Here is a 16,548-nt window from a genome sequence, read left to right as displayed (position 1 = left end):
CTCAGAGAAGTCCACATGTAGTGTCCTCACCAGCAACATATTTCTAGGCCCAGTGAGTGAGATATCTAATTTTCTAATTTTACTGTTTTCCAGGCTGCTCAGACTCTTTTGTAAAGTGCTTTGAGAAATCTGCAGGTGTGTTCCCTGTCTTGGAGTGTCCTGAAACCACCAGGTAAACTCTGGAATACCTGGCATAGTATACCTGCAGGCTGGTCAGTGCTTCTCAGACCCAAATGGATGGGCATGTGAGTCACCCGGGGATCTTGTTAAAAGGATTCAGTGTGTCTGGAGCATGTCCTGAGACTCTGCTTTTCTAAGAGACTTTCGGGGATGCTGCTGCTACTGGCTTAGGTAGCCAGGCCCTCTGTGGGCACTGCTCACGCTCCTGCAGGCAGGGTTATGGTGTGATAGAAGGAATGGAGGGGGAGATGAGACCAGATCCATCCTGGATTCACCCTTCAACTTGCCTAAACTTTGGATTCCTCATTTATAAAGAGGAATAATGACAAAGCTTAGCTCCTGGAGCTGCTGTGAAAGTAGAATGTTCTCAATATAAAGAAGTATAGCATCATCACCATAGAAGTTTCCCACGGAGTTATTCCTTCTCTTCTGAAATGATATAATTGGTTCACTGGATCTTTACTGCTATTAAGAAGTGACTTGCATGTGATAATATGATGCTCTTATTTGTATCACTTTGCAATGTTTCTTTGGAATATTGAAAAAAATAATGCCAGAGATCACACTGGTCTCATTGGCTTCTTGGTGCTAAGTTCTACCTAGTTTGAGGTTCCTTACCCTCTGGCTTCTCAACCTGTGAGCTGAAAAGTTGCTAAAGATTCCTGTGTGATAGAGTTTAGGGAAATTCTGGCAGAACTGCTTTTCATTGCAACACGGCAGCTCTGATTATCACTGGAAGCAGAAACATCATGGAGTATTACAAAATCCTTCTGATTTGCAAAAAGATAAAAGTGCAATCCAGCCCAAGTGATGATTGATATGTTAGCGGGGAAGACAGGAGATGGGATGATAAATAATTTTTATGTTTTAAGTTAAATGTTTCAATCTTTGTGACATATTTAATTCTTGACTTTGGGAAGAACTGTACAGTGATTTAGCTCCTTACACCCGGGAAGAAAAGCCTAGCTTAGCAGCTAACTAGGGATAAGATATGGGTTGAAAGCATTTATGTTTAAGGTTTCTCAAACAAGGAAACAGAACCCATGAATCTATGGCCCTTACTTCAGAAAGTATCTCTGGATTAATTCCGGTAGATTCATCGTAAGTCATCATGTTTTCTGGGTACACCCATGAACATAAATAGAATTTAAGTTCAGTAAAGTGAATACCCAACTCTGCCTCCTCTATCCATGGGGTTTTTCAGGCAAGAATACTGGAGTTGTTTGCCATTTTCCTCCTCCAGGGGATCTTCCCAATCTGGGAACCGAACCCACATTTCCTGTGTTTTCCTGCATTGCAGACAGATTCTTTGCCTGATGAGCCATCAGGGAAGCCCTTTCTCTAAGCAGAGAAACCTAAACCTCCACTGAGTAGGGCAAATGTTCTCTTAGTGAAAAGTTGGAAGATGCCAAAGACATCAGTGTCCAGAGAAAAGTAGGAATATTGATTCACTGGGAAGAGCTGTACAGAGCGGTCCACCTGCATAGATTTCCTGTGCTTCAGAATTAAATTTTCCTATAATCAGAGGAAGGTAAGGAAAGAACTGTTGGTTCGTGAATGGTACTCTATCCTACAGAGCATGCTTTCATTCCACCCTTCTCGTCTTTGTTATTGTAATTATTATTATTACTATACTATTATTATTTTGGCCCAGATGGACTCAAAATTTTCTAAGAATTACCAAGTAGCCAGTGCAATGCCATGCTCAGCTTTGCCATCTAATGAAATTTAGCACAGCTGCATGCATAAACACTATCCGGTTTATTATCTATTTTCTATGAGAACAAAACTTACCAACAGACATATGGGAATTTCATTAAAAAAAAAAACAACTTTACTAAATGGAATATAGAAACATTTGACACAAGATTTGGAGTTGAAAAATTTCCATTTATAAGGCCAAATTCTTTATGCCTTATCTTGACAAGTGTCCAATTTGGGTTGATGTTCTACTTTCAGGAAATGTTTTCTTAATCTTCTCTCCTTATTAGGATATTATTTTAAAAAAAGAACTTAAAAAAATCTTGAAAGATATTTGATGCTGGAATAATACCAATTTCTTTAGCAATAACAAAGCTAATACAATAAAAGCCATCAGGTTTGGGATATTTTATGAAAATGTTTAATTCAACTGTTTCTTTGGAATGTAGTAGTCATAGTTTGGAATTTAAGTTACAGTTCAGTTCTATGTGGTTGTTTTATGCAACTCAGTGTCTGAGAATACAAATGTCATTTAAAGTTAAGGCTTTGCTGTTCATTTTGAAACAACAATTTACAAGTGTCATATTGTCATAGAAAATAAAAATTTCTGTAAAAAAAATTTGCACAAAATTTTATGATGGTACAAAACATGAAGCAATAATATACCAGTAAAATGAAAACATTTTACTACAGAAAGATTTATAGATCTCAATAAAGAAAAAAATATGTTATTTTACACCTTTTAAAATTATGAAACAATCTAAAACAATATAAACTGAACATTTTGTAACACTGCCTTTACAAATTAATAACTTTATAAACATATAATTTTTAAATATATTTATCAGTGCAAGATACTTTAAAATTTAAAGTTGCAGTATCATTTTTCCTTGGCTGAGGACAACTTTAAGTCTGTTGCCTTAAAAAAAAAATCAAGTCTTAATGGTTTCGTCTGGGTATGATTATAACAGCTGAATGGATGCCCCTGGGGGTTAGAATCTATTCTTCTTTCATAGTGATCAATACTTTCCTGGAAACAAAAGGCATTCTCAATTCAATTAAACTAGGATGAATGGACTTTCAGCTCCATGATGCAAATGCAACCCCCACAAATGTACTTGAGTGAGACCTACAGCAGTGCAGGAGGGAGGAAGTTCTTCTGTACTACGTGGCAGGGCACAAACACAAAGAAAACAACCAAAGCTTCTTTGGGCTAATTCACCTGCTGCCTCATAAGACATTTACCTCTCTGTGGCACTGGAGACTAAGGTCTTGCCAGCTCCAAGGCAGGCTTGCTCATTGTGAGCCACTGGAAGTTTCTAGAAGCTTTCACTAAGTCTCTTGTTTTTTTCAGGGTTGCTGCTGAATAGATTTTTAAGAACATTTGTTTTGACTTTACTCCTTTTCTTCCCCTCTCTTATCTTAAAATACTCCATCCTCAGGCACCAGAATTTATGGTTGCTTTCTTAAATTAATCATTCCTTCTTCCACTTCCCTTGCTTGACTCAATACCAAAACAAGAAGGTTCTCATGGGTCCTTTTCGTGTATTTGGATGTAAAAATCTCTGATTTTTGGATTTTGAGGGGATTTCATTCCTTTGGGTCTCACTTGAAAGCCAATTATTTCTCCCCTCAACTTACCACTATTTCTGTTAAATACAAACATTTCTATCTAAGAGTATTTTGATTGGTATAGATAGACAAATGGCTTTAGGAAAAAAGATACTGTCACTTTAACCAGTTAACAAGGAAACCAAAGTTATACTTTGGAGGGCAAAGTTAGGAATTTCCCTTATTTATTTATTTTTCCAACATAAAGTCTAGTAAAATTGTTTGCCATTCCCAGCAGGTTAAAGCTGCAAGTTTCTTTTCTGAAGAATGGCAAATGCTTAAATCCTAAGAGAGAAAAAAGACAGAGGGATAGCAGAGGAAGAGTTTACATTTGAAAATACATTCCATATGAAAGACCAGTCAGGGAGAATATTGCAGCTTTATACAAAAGGGTCAAGAGACATGAAATTGAACTACGGAAAAAGCGGAACGATTAAGCAACATTGCCAAATCTTCGGAGCCCTTGCCTTCCTGGAGGCTGACATCTCACACTAAAATATACTTTCTTCTTCGTCAGCAGGCCCCCAGGGTTTGATTCAAGAAGAGGGCTTTCACCAGTGAAAAACAGGGCGGGTGAATGTAACACAATGAGAACCAGTACGAACAAAAAGGCACTTGAGAGGACGTAGACTAGCCAGTGCCAAGGATTCTTCGTTGCGGTTGTCCGCATCACACCCAGTTGCCAGCAGTGTTTGCGATGGCACAGTTTTCTGTATGGAGTTCACAGCACGAGGTTGAGTACAACACTGGAAAACATCGAGGAAATCGGACAGTATTGCTTCGTAAACAGAGCTGACACACTAGACTGGTACTGAGGCTACGGTATACTTTAACAGAAAACATCCTACTCCTTCTTTGCCTATCCACGACGCGGGCGATTATACACAAGGCCAGCTTCAGGAGTCCACTGAAAGGCGGTTATTCGAATATATTCTGGGCACTGGGCTGCAGGTAGCGTGTCCGTCAAAAGGGCCCCGCTAAATACACTTGGTGCCAGCATCTTGGATTTTGCACAGTTTCCGAAAAGAATCCAGACGTGGAAGAGGAGAGAGAAGGGGAAAGGGGAGTCCTTTGAATGATTAAGTCAATCATACTTGGTCTGAACACCAGCATTTGATTATTCCAACGAAACCAACAGAAAGAAGCTTGACTGTACAGGATTCCGATTGTTAACACAGCTAAGTTGTCCGTGTCTGTCGGCCAAACTCATTGAAGCTCCTGAGAAAAACCTGGCTTGGCGTCATCAACGCGCTTCCCAGCCTGAACAGTGAAAGATCAGCCGGTCCCCAGCTCAAGCTCTGTCCTCCGCTCCACTCTCCTGCTCACCTGCTCACCTCTTGTCTGCTTTCATGCCTCCGAGTAAGTACTCTGTGGATTCAGTTTGTCTTTTTTCAACTTCACGCCATCCACGAGTTCAAAGTTATAGTTCTCAAGGGCAGATAAGTTTCGTTCTGACATCCCGTTGTGCCAACAGGCACAGTACAGCACGACTCCGCAGACGGCACCCAGGAGGACACCCAGGGCACTCATGGCGATGATGGTGATGAGGATGGGGTCCAGGGTCTTCAGCACGTTGCCTGGCTTCCTGGAGATGTTCTCATCGCCTTCTCCTGCACCTTGGTAGCCTGGTGTGCTCCCTGGGGAGAAAAACAAAATCGGCTCCGTGAGCACTGCTAACACACCAGACGACGGTAGACGGCGAAATGGACAAGGAGAGAAGTTAAGCACACATCTGGTTCTGGGCTGTCCTTCTCAAGGGAGCCCGTGGGGGATTTCTGTGGTGGGGTTTGGCTCTTCCACTGCCAAGAAACACCAACGTTTATGTTTCAGAGTTGTTGGGAATCAATGCGTGGGAGGGAAGGTATTGGGGCTTTGGTGCTGTGAACCCGACAGAAAGCTTAGCACATGGAAACCACTGTTTCTGGGCAAGCAGTGAGGGCTGGGTTCTAATCTAATTCAGATTTTATGCAGCCCGCCCTCTGTGAGACTGTAATCTGTGTTTATTGTCCTTGGCCAGATACGAGATCTATAAGCTTTGCAAAATGCTCCTTCCCACACTGGTCTAGCAGGGGATTTAACCATTCCTGATGCATCTGTTTGATCCCCAAATCCTGCACGAGAAGATGGCCCAAGCTGCTCTTCTGGGTGGTACACAGAGTGCTACACAAGTCAAACCTTCAAGTTTCCCCCCAAATCGACCATGGTTTCACTCAATGAGGAGAGAGCTTTCAGACAGAATGAGGGCATGCCTGCTGCTGACATTTTAAATGGCTTATGGCTCCAATCGAGAAGGCAGGTCTGTGTTGTGCTGAACAGAACACATTTAATAATCAGCATCTTTGCCGCCCTGGTGGTTTCACTGGGGATGGTCACACAGCTCTGCATGCAGGCATTGGGGAAATGTTTTCTTTAGAGTGGAACACAAGAAATTATTAACATGGGAGCTCTGAGCCTCATTACCTGATACTAGAAATGAGACTAGAATGTTAATGTGCAACAGGCCTGGTGTTTACTTAATGGTGTTCTGATCAACAAGGATTCCAATCAAAGGAAACTAAAAATATGCGATGCAAGTCCCTACAGGGGGGAAGAAGCCACAGGGACATATTAATATTCTCTCCCTTGATGCGACACTGTTTTGAAACAATCTCTAATAAAGTTTACATCTCAGTGTGGACCACGTAACTAAGCTAAATGAGCCTCGTGTTGAGATGATCAACTGCGAATGCGGTGCCATCTCTATTTGTCTCTACCAAATCCAAGTCTGGCTATGGTATTAATAGGTCCACTTTTCTGATGGCAACTGGTACTGATGCTGATGGACTGGGTACAGATCTGCTAGCAGCAGCTTGGAGTGATGCTGGGGCAAGTGTCCAATACCTGCCACTGCTGGCAGGAGGTGTGGAGACTTCTGGGAATACAACAACATCAGGCACGACCTCACTCCAACCAAATGCCTTGCACTGGATCACAAAGCGGTGTTCAATGAAAACACACTTTTGAATTAATCAGTTTGAAGTCTGAGGCTACCACCTAATAACATGTCTTAAGTGAAGCGAAGTGGAAGTCACTCAGTCGTGTCCTACTCTTTGCGACCCCATGAACTGTAGCCCACCAGGCTCCTCTGTCCATGGAATTCTTCAGGCAAGAATACTGGAGTGGGTTGCCATTTCCTTCTCCAGGGGATCCTACTGACCCAAGGATTGAACCTGGGTCTCCAGCATTGCAGGCAGATTCTTTACCACTAGCGCCACCTGGGAAGTTATTACCTATCTTACTTAAGGCCAAGTCACTGCTCTGAGCTTCAGTCTCCTCATCTGTGAAATGAGGATAAATGTACTCAGAGAACAGCTGTGAGAATTAAACAAGAGAACTTACATAAAGTGACTGGAACATACTAGCTCCTCAATAAACCCTCATCAGCATCATCGTCATCATCACTGTCATCAATGTTGTGATCATTATCACAAAACGAGGGTTTCAGTAGCGGAGGCTGGGAACAGGTGGCCCAAACAACAGATTATTACGGACACTGGGCTCCGGTCCTTTAAAGGTTACATCTGGTTCTCAATCAGGCACAAGAATTTGGGTTGGTTTCAAATTACTGTATGAAAAGTACTGTAGGTCCTTGGGTAAGAAACAGTCTTCACTTGCTTCCTGTTTCCATAGTTATAAAACAAGCGTATTTCACGTCGTTGTCCTGTGAGCCCTTGTTCCAGCTCCGTAGGGAAGGGCCAGGTTAGCACATGTCCCCTGGGGTTACCCCCGACACAGTCTGAACCTGTCACTGCCTCTCCCAAGTCTGCATCGGGCACTCTCACAATAGCCCAGGCACAGTACCACTGACATGGGTGGGTGTTTATTCTATGTGAACTGCTTTGGTACCCTGGGCTTCCCTTGTGGCTCAGCTGGTAAAGAATCCACCTGCATTGCAGGAGATCTGGGTTCAATCTCTGGGTTGGGAAGATCCCCTGGAGAAGGGAAAGGCTACCCACTCCAGTATTCTGGCCTGGAGAATTCCATGGACTGTATAGTCCATGGGGTGGCAAAGAGTCAGACACAACTGAGCGACTTTCACTTAGTACCCTAGTGTGCCAGAGTTCTAGAGTTTCTCCATAAATATAATAAAAGCCATGTAAAATGTTTTAAAAATCAGTCAGCAAGACAAACTTACCTGTTTCATCGATTTTACTTTCTGGGTTCTTTTTATCCAGGTCTGCTGGTTCTGACAAGTCAAAGAAAATTGAAAGAGATATTTGAACTCTCAACCAAATATAATACATACAAACTACATCAACCCTCACACATACACACATACACACTAATCACCAGTGGCTCTGCTGGGTTTTCCTCAAAGGTCTTAGCACAATCCGACCCCACCAGGTAACTGGAGAGCTATAGAGAGGCAGTGCTGAATGATTAGGGAATTGGAGTCAGATCTAAATCCAGGAAGCCCTGCTGCAGCAGAGTGTGTTGTCTTAGGAGACGGGTGGGGAGTGGAGGGGGGCTGGTGGTGGGGAAGTGGCTCTGGCATTTGGAGTGTGGGGAAGTCTGGTAAAAATAGAAAACAGAAGTGGGGTTGCACATATGGCTGCCATCCTGTGCTTTTGTAGATAATGGCTTCCTAAGTGTTAGTTGGTTTCCCATATAGTATGTCAGCTCGTTAAGGCCAGAGACTGCATCCTGTGTCTTATTAAAAAAAAAAAGTCTCCAGGGGGAGTGGAGTCCTGGTGTCCTTTATGATTCTGAGTAGAGGACAGGGACCTGGTTCACTCCTATGTCCCCAGCATTTAGAACAGTGTCCAGAACACACTCCATGACTCAAATATTTGTGGTATTAATCCATGAATAATTAATAAAGAGCCGACAATCTCCTAGCATCCATGGCTAAATTTGCAAAGAAATATATTTGACGAATAATTGTAGAATTATCTTAGACAACTTCTTACTGTCACAGCAACACAAAGTTGTTGGTTTTTTGGGTTTTTTTTTTTTACTATTTTTTTAAACTTTTTATTTTCTATTGGAGTATAGCCGATTAACAACATTGTGATGGTTTCAGGTGAACAGCAAAGGGACTCAGCCATACATATACATGTATTCATTCTCCCCCAAGCTCCCCCCGCCCCAGGCTACCACATAACATTGAGCAGAGTTCCCTGTGCTACACAGCGGGTCCTTGTTGGTTATCAATTGTAAAGACAGGAGAACATAAAGTTTTAATGGTGCTTTAGCTGTGACTTTCTGAGTATAACACCCAGCAGTAACCACAGCTAAGCAGCCCAGTCACATGAACAGAAAAAGGCTCAGGGACTTGTTTTAGCCTCTATGTATTCACTGTAGCACTAGGATGCTGCTTTGCTCTTAGAAGGTGATCAGAGAAAACCTATTGAACCAAACTGAATGTACTTCTTTGTTTCAGTTGGTGGAGTTTGCTCTCCCATTCCAAAAACATCACCATCAGCCTTCTCATCTTGGAAAAGGAATGAAAGTAGATATGAAATAGACATATTAACAACTGTGTAGACCTGGATGCTGGGGAGTTTGTAAAGTAGTTGTAACTTAAATATTAAGCCTTATCATTTTTTCTATGAAGGTCTGCCAGGTACTGTGGCATTAAATAGATTTCCTTACATAATATGAAGCAGACCTTTATTCACTGCTCATTCTAATTTCCTCAATTGACCCTATCAAATTATTGCCACTTTAGGGACTACATATATCCAATATATTGTATAATAAAAGCTTTGTAAATTGCTGAAATGACCAAAAACCCATTACAGCCAACAGGCCTCCTTAGTCTTAAATTTGCCCAATAGGCTTATTCCATTTTGTTATAATTAACATCCTATTATATCATGATATATAACAAAAGTTTAAGTGTAGCAAATGGAGCTTAAGACTAATTACTGTGCTGTTACATTGCCATTAGTGATGCTAGTTATAATTATATATCAAGAACTGGGAGTATGAATTGGTTTTCTATGTCAAGACTTATTCATATATACCAGGCCAAGAAAAATCCATAAACTCTGAAATGCTAGGCAAAATCTCTAAATTTCATTTATTCTTTTGAGGCATTTCAACTGTTCTGAGAGTCAGAAACCTCTACTTATTTTTATAATAAATCAAAGAATGATGGTGTCTATGATTCATTCACAATGTAATCTTCATTAAATCCACTGTGATGAAAAATTTCAAAGGCTTCCTATTTTGTTTACACATTGAGATATCTGGAATTACCATGTCTGAGTTTTCCACTTTTAATCACAATGTTTAGGCACGGCCTGGAAATTGTGAGTTTCTTCTTTGCTATGATTTTTGGGTTGCACATTATTGGTGTACTTCTGTGGATACCAACCAGACATTCTAAGTGAACCAGGTTAGATAATGAGGTTGCTGAAGGTAGACTGACCTGGCTTTATGCCTTGTTGCATCAAAGCAAGCACACCTATAGGATGTGCCTATAGCCCACGTTGAAATTCTAGGTCTAAGTGAGCATGACAAAGACCATAAAGTGGAAAGACTCATGCCCTGAGCAAGCACTGCATTGGTTTCTACAGCAACCCATACTTACTTGCGCAGTCCTCTTGAGGGATGTGGTTATTGATGCTAATATCATCCACGGCAATCCCGCCAAGGTTGCCTTTTCCGATTTCACCCTCAAAAATCACCTAACAAAATGAGATCATTTTCACAGTATTTAAATGTTTGGTCCCAAATAACAGTGTTTACAAATGCTTGTGCAGCTCAAGTCACAGCACATAAATGAAATCCATGAGATTTCGAATGAGCACACGATTTGCTCTTCAATCCGTATTAACTGCTTGGGGATGGTATAAAACTTCTCCTCACATTCTCTGTGTGATAGAGAATTTAAAACTGGAAAGAACAGCAAACAAAAGGAATGTTGATTGTGACAGCCCTAAATAATTATAGAGTAGCATTTTCCCTTCTTTCTTAGCAATCAGTCCTCTGCCTGTAAACTAGGAGACTATGAAATAACGCTACCCAGATGATCATCAGTGCATCGGTATCTCAGGTTGAGGGCACACCTGAAATAATTTTTGGAATGACTCCTGCATTTCATTTGCATAGCTTTCAAACAGCATCCCAGTGCCCCTGAAGCAACTGCCTGCCCCGACTGAGGGAAGGGGGCCCACCTGGTAAAGCTTCAGAGATTTGTGGAGCAGAACACGCCCCTCTTTCCAGTGGTCTCCTTGGTGTCCGATGGCCATCCAGACCAGCTGGTCATACTCCTCTGGCTTCTGGTAGCGCAGCTTGACCCTCAGCGTGCCCACATGCGAACCAGACATGTGATACCAGAAGGTCATGCAGTGGGCAGAGTTCTGGGAATAAACCACGGGGCTCACCAGGCGAGCCACTTTGCCCTTTTGGTTTTCATCAGCTTGGGAGTAGATGAAGTTGCCATCTCCTGCTGTGACAAAAAGCTGTGTTAGGGGAAATGGCCAGATGGATGAACCTCTGTCTCTTTTCCATCAAGTTCTGCTCTCAAACCTTCTCTCCTGGGCAGAGCACCAGAACCCAATTGTGCAGTGGTGGTGGAAGAGAAGTGAGTAATGGTAGGTAACCTCACTGGCATCGAAAGGCTCCACTCTTGGCTTCCGTGAAAGGACGTTTGTGCTGGAGACTGTAAATCTCAATAGTCGGATACCACTTATCTAGAATGCATGGTCACATGGACATGGGCTATGACTTGTGTGGGTCTCTACACCATTGCAAGCAGATCGGATGTACTGGAAGACCTATTTCCATGTACCTTTAAGACTTGAGCAGCATGTGTGTGAACACAGAGAGTAAATGTAAATATTTAGATGTATTTTTATTTACCATTGGAGCAGGAAGACTTCTGGTGGATGTTGCTTTGGTTACTATAACTGCCTGGTAACAATGAAGCTGCTGTCTGTCCATATAATCTGGCAATTTCCCCCTACCCCCACTCCAAATTCTAATTCTTTTCCCCTAGTTTATTTTAATGGCTTATATTAATAAGTTCCTTAAATACACCTGAGAGCTTGAAATTCAACTGTGAGTCCCACTCTTGTTTGATGTGGGCTTCTGGTTCCAGGAGAGGAGAGGCTGCTTTTCTGAGGCTTATTAGAATGTGCCATTTCGGCAATGGAGACGCTTGCTGAGCTTGGAGGACTAACTCCCGGCTCTGCTGTTAATGACCCCCGGTGGGAGCACTGCCTCCTGCTACCACCTGGTCTAAACACACAACTCATGTTTCACTGTTTGCTCTGCAAATAGAAATGCTACTCTAACACCGCACCTGATGAAAGTGTGGGTCTGATGGCGAGCTTCAGTGGGCAGTGGGGTGTTCTGTGTGCTGCCCCAGGGGCTGGCATGTTTGGGAGATGCTCTTGCGCTGCGTGTATGTGGGCACGTCCTGCATCACCAGCGTCCAGGTGGAGTGGATGTGTCCCCGACCACCATCTTCCTCCCTCACCTGGCTGCTTGTCTGAGAGGCTCCTCAGCACTCTTAATAAAACCGGTGGGTGGGATAACGAAAGGAGGGTGGGAAACAGAAGCCACAGCCCCGGCAGAATGTGTGTGCTCTCTGTCTCTCCTAGGCCATGTAGATTCGGTCACTCCTGGGGTCTGTTTTCTCCCACTGATTTACCTAATGATGGTCACCTGTCTGTGTGATGGTGCCACCTCCCTCAGCCCACGAAGCTAGGCAGGTAAGACCTTCCCCCACCTTGCCTCTGCCCCCTCGCCCCCATCTTGTGGAGAAGAATGAAGTTGAGGATGCTTAGCTGAGCTGGTCCCTGAGCCAGGCCTGCATCTCTACCTCCTTCTGTGCTGTCTTCTGCCACCCCTGCTCCCCCTGCCATTGGACACCCTCTTCCCACGGCATGGGTGAGCCGTTTCTCACCCAGAACCAGACTGTGAATGGCCCCAGGCTCGGACTCCCTCCTTTATACCTGCATCTCCCATGCCCCTCCCAGCATCTGCCACGTGTTTGGGGAATCCTCTGTAAGAAGTGACACAGCTCCATTGTCAGAGGTCAAATGCAGAAAACCAGTCGGGATCCCTTTGATAAATTCAAAATCGGGCCACAGACTATTGTACACCGAGATATTGTTCATTTTCAGAAGCCTCCACGTCTGATTTGCAAAGTGCCGCACACGAGCTGTGGCGGGCTGTGTGCGCGTGTCCTGTGTGCGGGGCTCTTTTCATCCAGACTTTTTCATGTTAACAAGTTCCTGCCTTTCAGATGCCTGGCTCACCCAGCTCGCTCAGCAAATGATTGTAAGTTTAGTGCTGCAGGGGCTCTTTCTGGACTGGGTGGGTCTGGAGGGCTCCCGGGAGGACAAAAGAGAAAAATGCTTCTGAAGGAATCGCACTTCTCAGCCATTCATCTAAGACATGCCTGCCTTTTCTGACACTCCAACACATAAAGCGTTGATATTTTTCCTTTCGGGGTTTTATCGCAATTCTAGGTCAGGAACTCTCTCTCCGTTTTCTCAATTAGCACTGTACTTCTGTAAGCCTTTTAGCTTTTGTCTCTGGCTAACGTAGCTTTTAACCTTCTTTGAATGTCAGATCCTACTGAGCCTTTTTGCTTCACTTTGCATCAATTTTTCCACCATTACTGCCTTCATTTCAGCTAATTGCATTTGGTTAATTTGGTGCCATTTCTACGTACAGTGCCATTTACAGTCAAAGTATTTTAAGTTTTCTAAAACTGCTTGTCTTAAGATTCAATTGAAAGTGTCTCACAATTGAAGGAGTCCAATTTTATCCAATTTCCTTGTCATTCTTATTAGGAAAGGAGGTAGCTGTGATGGAAAGAGGCCTATTCAACCTACTTAATGGTTGTATTCACTGGGGGAGAGTGAACCACCAAGTGGGAAAAGCTTGAAGGACCCTTTGGCTGTCCATCAGCCCACTGGCCCACTCATCAAGGGGGACCTTGGCTTAATGAGATTTCTCAGCCTCAGCAAATGCCCCTCTGGGGTCTCTTCTAGGAGCTATGACTTGAACAAGCAGTGTTGTCGGTATCACTGATTAGGCTGGAAGGTTGTGGGTTGGTGTTTTGTGTGTGTGTGTGAGTATATGCATGTGTGTTTTTTTTCTACAGGACATTGATGGTTTTTCAGTCCATCTCTGAAGCTGAGTAATGACTAGGAGGAATACAGGATGGCAATTGTTAAGAGTTCCTAGAGTGGCTGACAGCCCTGTGCACCCTAACCCTAATTAATCTTAGAAGGAAAGTGAAACAGGAGGTGGGGTGGGCTGTAAGCTGGGATGTGGCGAGGTTTCTACTTGCTCAGAGAGAATGAGCTAGATTACTATCTTCCTCAAAAGAACAAGATTTCAATCCCTGACCCCAATCCACTTCCACTCCGAGGGTCAAGAGAGTAAGCATTAGGCAACAAATGAAATGACACTATCTATGTCTAGACTTGCTTCCAAATCACTCAGAGTCAGAATGCTAGAGGTAAAATGAGATTCCTAGGATCTGTTGAGTGTCGAAGTTGGGTTATGTACAGAGAGGGTTCATTTTACTATTTCTTTTCTCCTTTTGTCTATGTTTGACATGTCCCATGAAAAAGTTCAGAAAGCATAGAAAACAGGTCCTAATTCACACACACGGATTTGCTCAGTTTGTTACTTTTCACAGGGGTCAACCAGTTGCTAAGTTTATTTAGCATTCTCTACTAAGTGGCCTAAGAGAATCTCTTACTAGGGAAGGGCATCTTTTTAATTCCAGAAAATAAAAGCACAAGTGAATGATCTGTAGTAGTTTCTAAACTCACAGACCCCAGAAACCCTCCTCAGTAACACCTTCTCAAATTTAAAGAAATGAGGCCACAGTGAACCCTCCATTACCTGTGTGATCCTGAATCGGTCCTGTCTTGCTGGTCAACACACTCCATTTGAGCTGCACATGATTGTCATGTTCCCAGTGACAGAACGTCTTGTGAGAACCCCAGCCAAACTCACAGTTAAAACCATATGTTGGAAACTCTTCAGTGGGTGGAAAGGAAGAAACAGAGACAAGTAGAGAAAGACACATTTGATCATTTAGGTCAGAAAGGTCCTTAATTCCTTCATGGAAAGCACGATTTATATAATTTAATATCTATTCGAAAATCCTAGGAAAGCCACAACATCCAGGATTGCCAAGGAACACAAAAGATGAATGGAGAGATGCACATGCTTGCAACATCACATTTAGTAACTTTTTTTTTTTTTGGATCCAGCTCAAAAAAAGATTATGGACTGCCTGTCAACTTGGTACATAAAATTTCCAGGAAGGTTACTTTCCAAAGCATGTATTATTACATCTGTAGCATTCTCCCTATTTCCACACTATTTAATATAAAAGATACTCTGCTCTTGAGGATAGTCATATAAATTGATATCCACCAATGAAAAGAATCTTAATTAGAGACTGACCCATGAACCTCCAAAGTCTAGAAACGTGACTTGGCTGAATATCTCATCCTGGAGGTTATCTGTATTCTCAACACACCAGCTTATGCTCCAGATTTTTACCAGCAGATCTCTGAAGCATTTCGTAAGACTTTTTTTTTTTTTAATTATATCAGGTCAATTAATTTTAAGTTGGAAATCTCTGCTTCTTTAGTGAATTTTCAGATTTGCATATAAACTGTTTGCTCCCCTTAAAACCGCAAGGTAAGGTCAAGTAAAGCCAAAGCATATTTGAATAGGTACCCATTTGTATATGTTTTAATGTTCAAAATACTTCCTTTGGGTTCTAAAAAGAAAGTGTGAAGGGATTCTCAAGAATGATTTGTTTCATGTGTTCTACAAAGTGCTATTTGACTATGGGTTTGTTTTTTTTTTCTAACTTGTATAGACTTGGGTTTTACTCAACCTTTTTGCTGGAATTTGGTTAGCTTTTTAAGGATGGGGAAAACGAAGGCTTTGATATTTGGAATTATTTTTGGTAAACTGGAACCAACAATAAAAATAATCCAAAAGATAAAATTCTCTTGCTTCTGCCAGTCCCATTTGTCTCCTGAATGTAAAATTAAACACACAATAGGGGCTGTTTTCTCTAATGAGGGTCATTGCTTCACATTGAGTTCAGGCGTCCGCAAGATGGCAGTATTGAGACGAGAAGGAAGGTGCCCCTGGCAACTTGCCCGCTGATCTAAAAAATAAGTCTAAACAATCTCTCTGTAGCAAACGCGAAGTATGATATTCTACGCTGTATTAGGGTCAGGCTGAGAGCCTAGCTCATTGTGGTCTTTCCTTTAACTTTGTCTAAGTGTTTTAACACAAATATCTTGCTTTCTTCTGAGTCTGGGCTCCATTGCCCCTCCCCCACTTCAACAGGAGGCACTGTAAGGGAAAGATTTACTGAATAGATAAGAATGATTTACTTTGCATTTTTAGCTTCCAAGGAACTCTTTTCAAATGCTAATGTGAAATTTTGGAAGGAAGGCACCATATGCATCATCAAAACTGAGGAAGATGGATTCTCCCTTCCAATGACAGTGTGACCTGCCAAAGGATTCACCGGGGCCAGTTGGGGAAAGTAAGCCTAGTAAGTCATGTGATGTGTATAACACGAGCACTTTCAGTTTGTGCAAAGGGCTATATTTCACAGCGGGTAGTGTCACTGGAGATACATATTTTATGCCTAGTCCATCATAACCATGAAACAGGGAAACAGGGCTTCTTAAAGCATGAGAAACCCTCTCCAAAATCCACCCTTCTGTACAGCATGACTGAATTTTGCAGATGTAGTCAGCCGAACAATGAAGGAGTAGTTGAGTAACCTTGGATGTCAACGCCCATGGCCCTGGAATGTACTATTGTGTAATCTTGTGTTAGAAACTGTTAATATTGGAAAATATTAATATGTGTGGTTTTAGGTTTTCTCCTTAAATGTCATTTATAAGACCTATACAGAAAGGAGGGCAGTCAGTCATTACAGTATACACATTTCTGGTAATATTTGCCTTGTTAATACTTTAAATTTATTGTATAATTTACAGAAAACCACACCATCCATAATTTGGCTATTACTATTCTGGCAGTGTCATAAAATGA

The 16,548-nt window shown here is 42.3% G+C and overlaps 1 protein-coding gene across 5 annotated transcripts in view; it reads right to left on the bottom strand.

The window, feature by feature from the left end:
- Positions 1 to 2,288: 2,288 nt before the first annotated feature.
- Positions 2,289 to 16,548, bottom strand: part of NRP1 (neuropilin 1) — a 145,885-nt gene continuing 131,625 nt past the window's right edge. For 2 of the 5 annotated variants that reach the window (XM_081558730.1, XM_081558732.1), the window contains exons 13-17: positions 14,353 to 14,490; positions 10,656 to 10,930; positions 10,070 to 10,166; positions 7,667 to 7,717; positions 2,289 to 5,129 (exon numbers count right to left, since the gene is read on the bottom strand). In XM_081558730.1, coding sequence (XP_081414856.1) covers positions 4,840 to 5,129; positions 7,667 to 7,717; positions 10,070 to 10,166; positions 10,656 to 10,930; positions 14,353 to 14,490 — 851 coding nt within the window. In that variant the 3' untranslated portion in view covers positions 2,289 to 4,839. The remainder of the gene's footprint in view (positions 5,130 to 7,666; positions 7,718 to 10,069; positions 10,167 to 10,655; positions 10,931 to 14,352; positions 14,491 to 16,548) is intronic. The other 3 variants (XM_081558731.1, XM_081558733.1, XM_081558734.1) reach the window with 2 other exon arrangements.

This window comes from Giraffa tippelskirchi, chromosome 13, assembly GCF_054371585.1.
Source record: "Giraffa tippelskirchi isolate mGirTip1 chromosome 13, T2T-mGirTip1v1.2.pri, whole genome shotgun sequence".
Lineage (NCBI taxonomy): Eukaryota > Metazoa > Chordata > Mammalia > Artiodactyla > Giraffidae > Giraffa > Giraffa tippelskirchi.
Note: the sequence above shows the minus strand (reverse complement) of the source record. Positions and strands in the feature narration are given on the sequence as shown.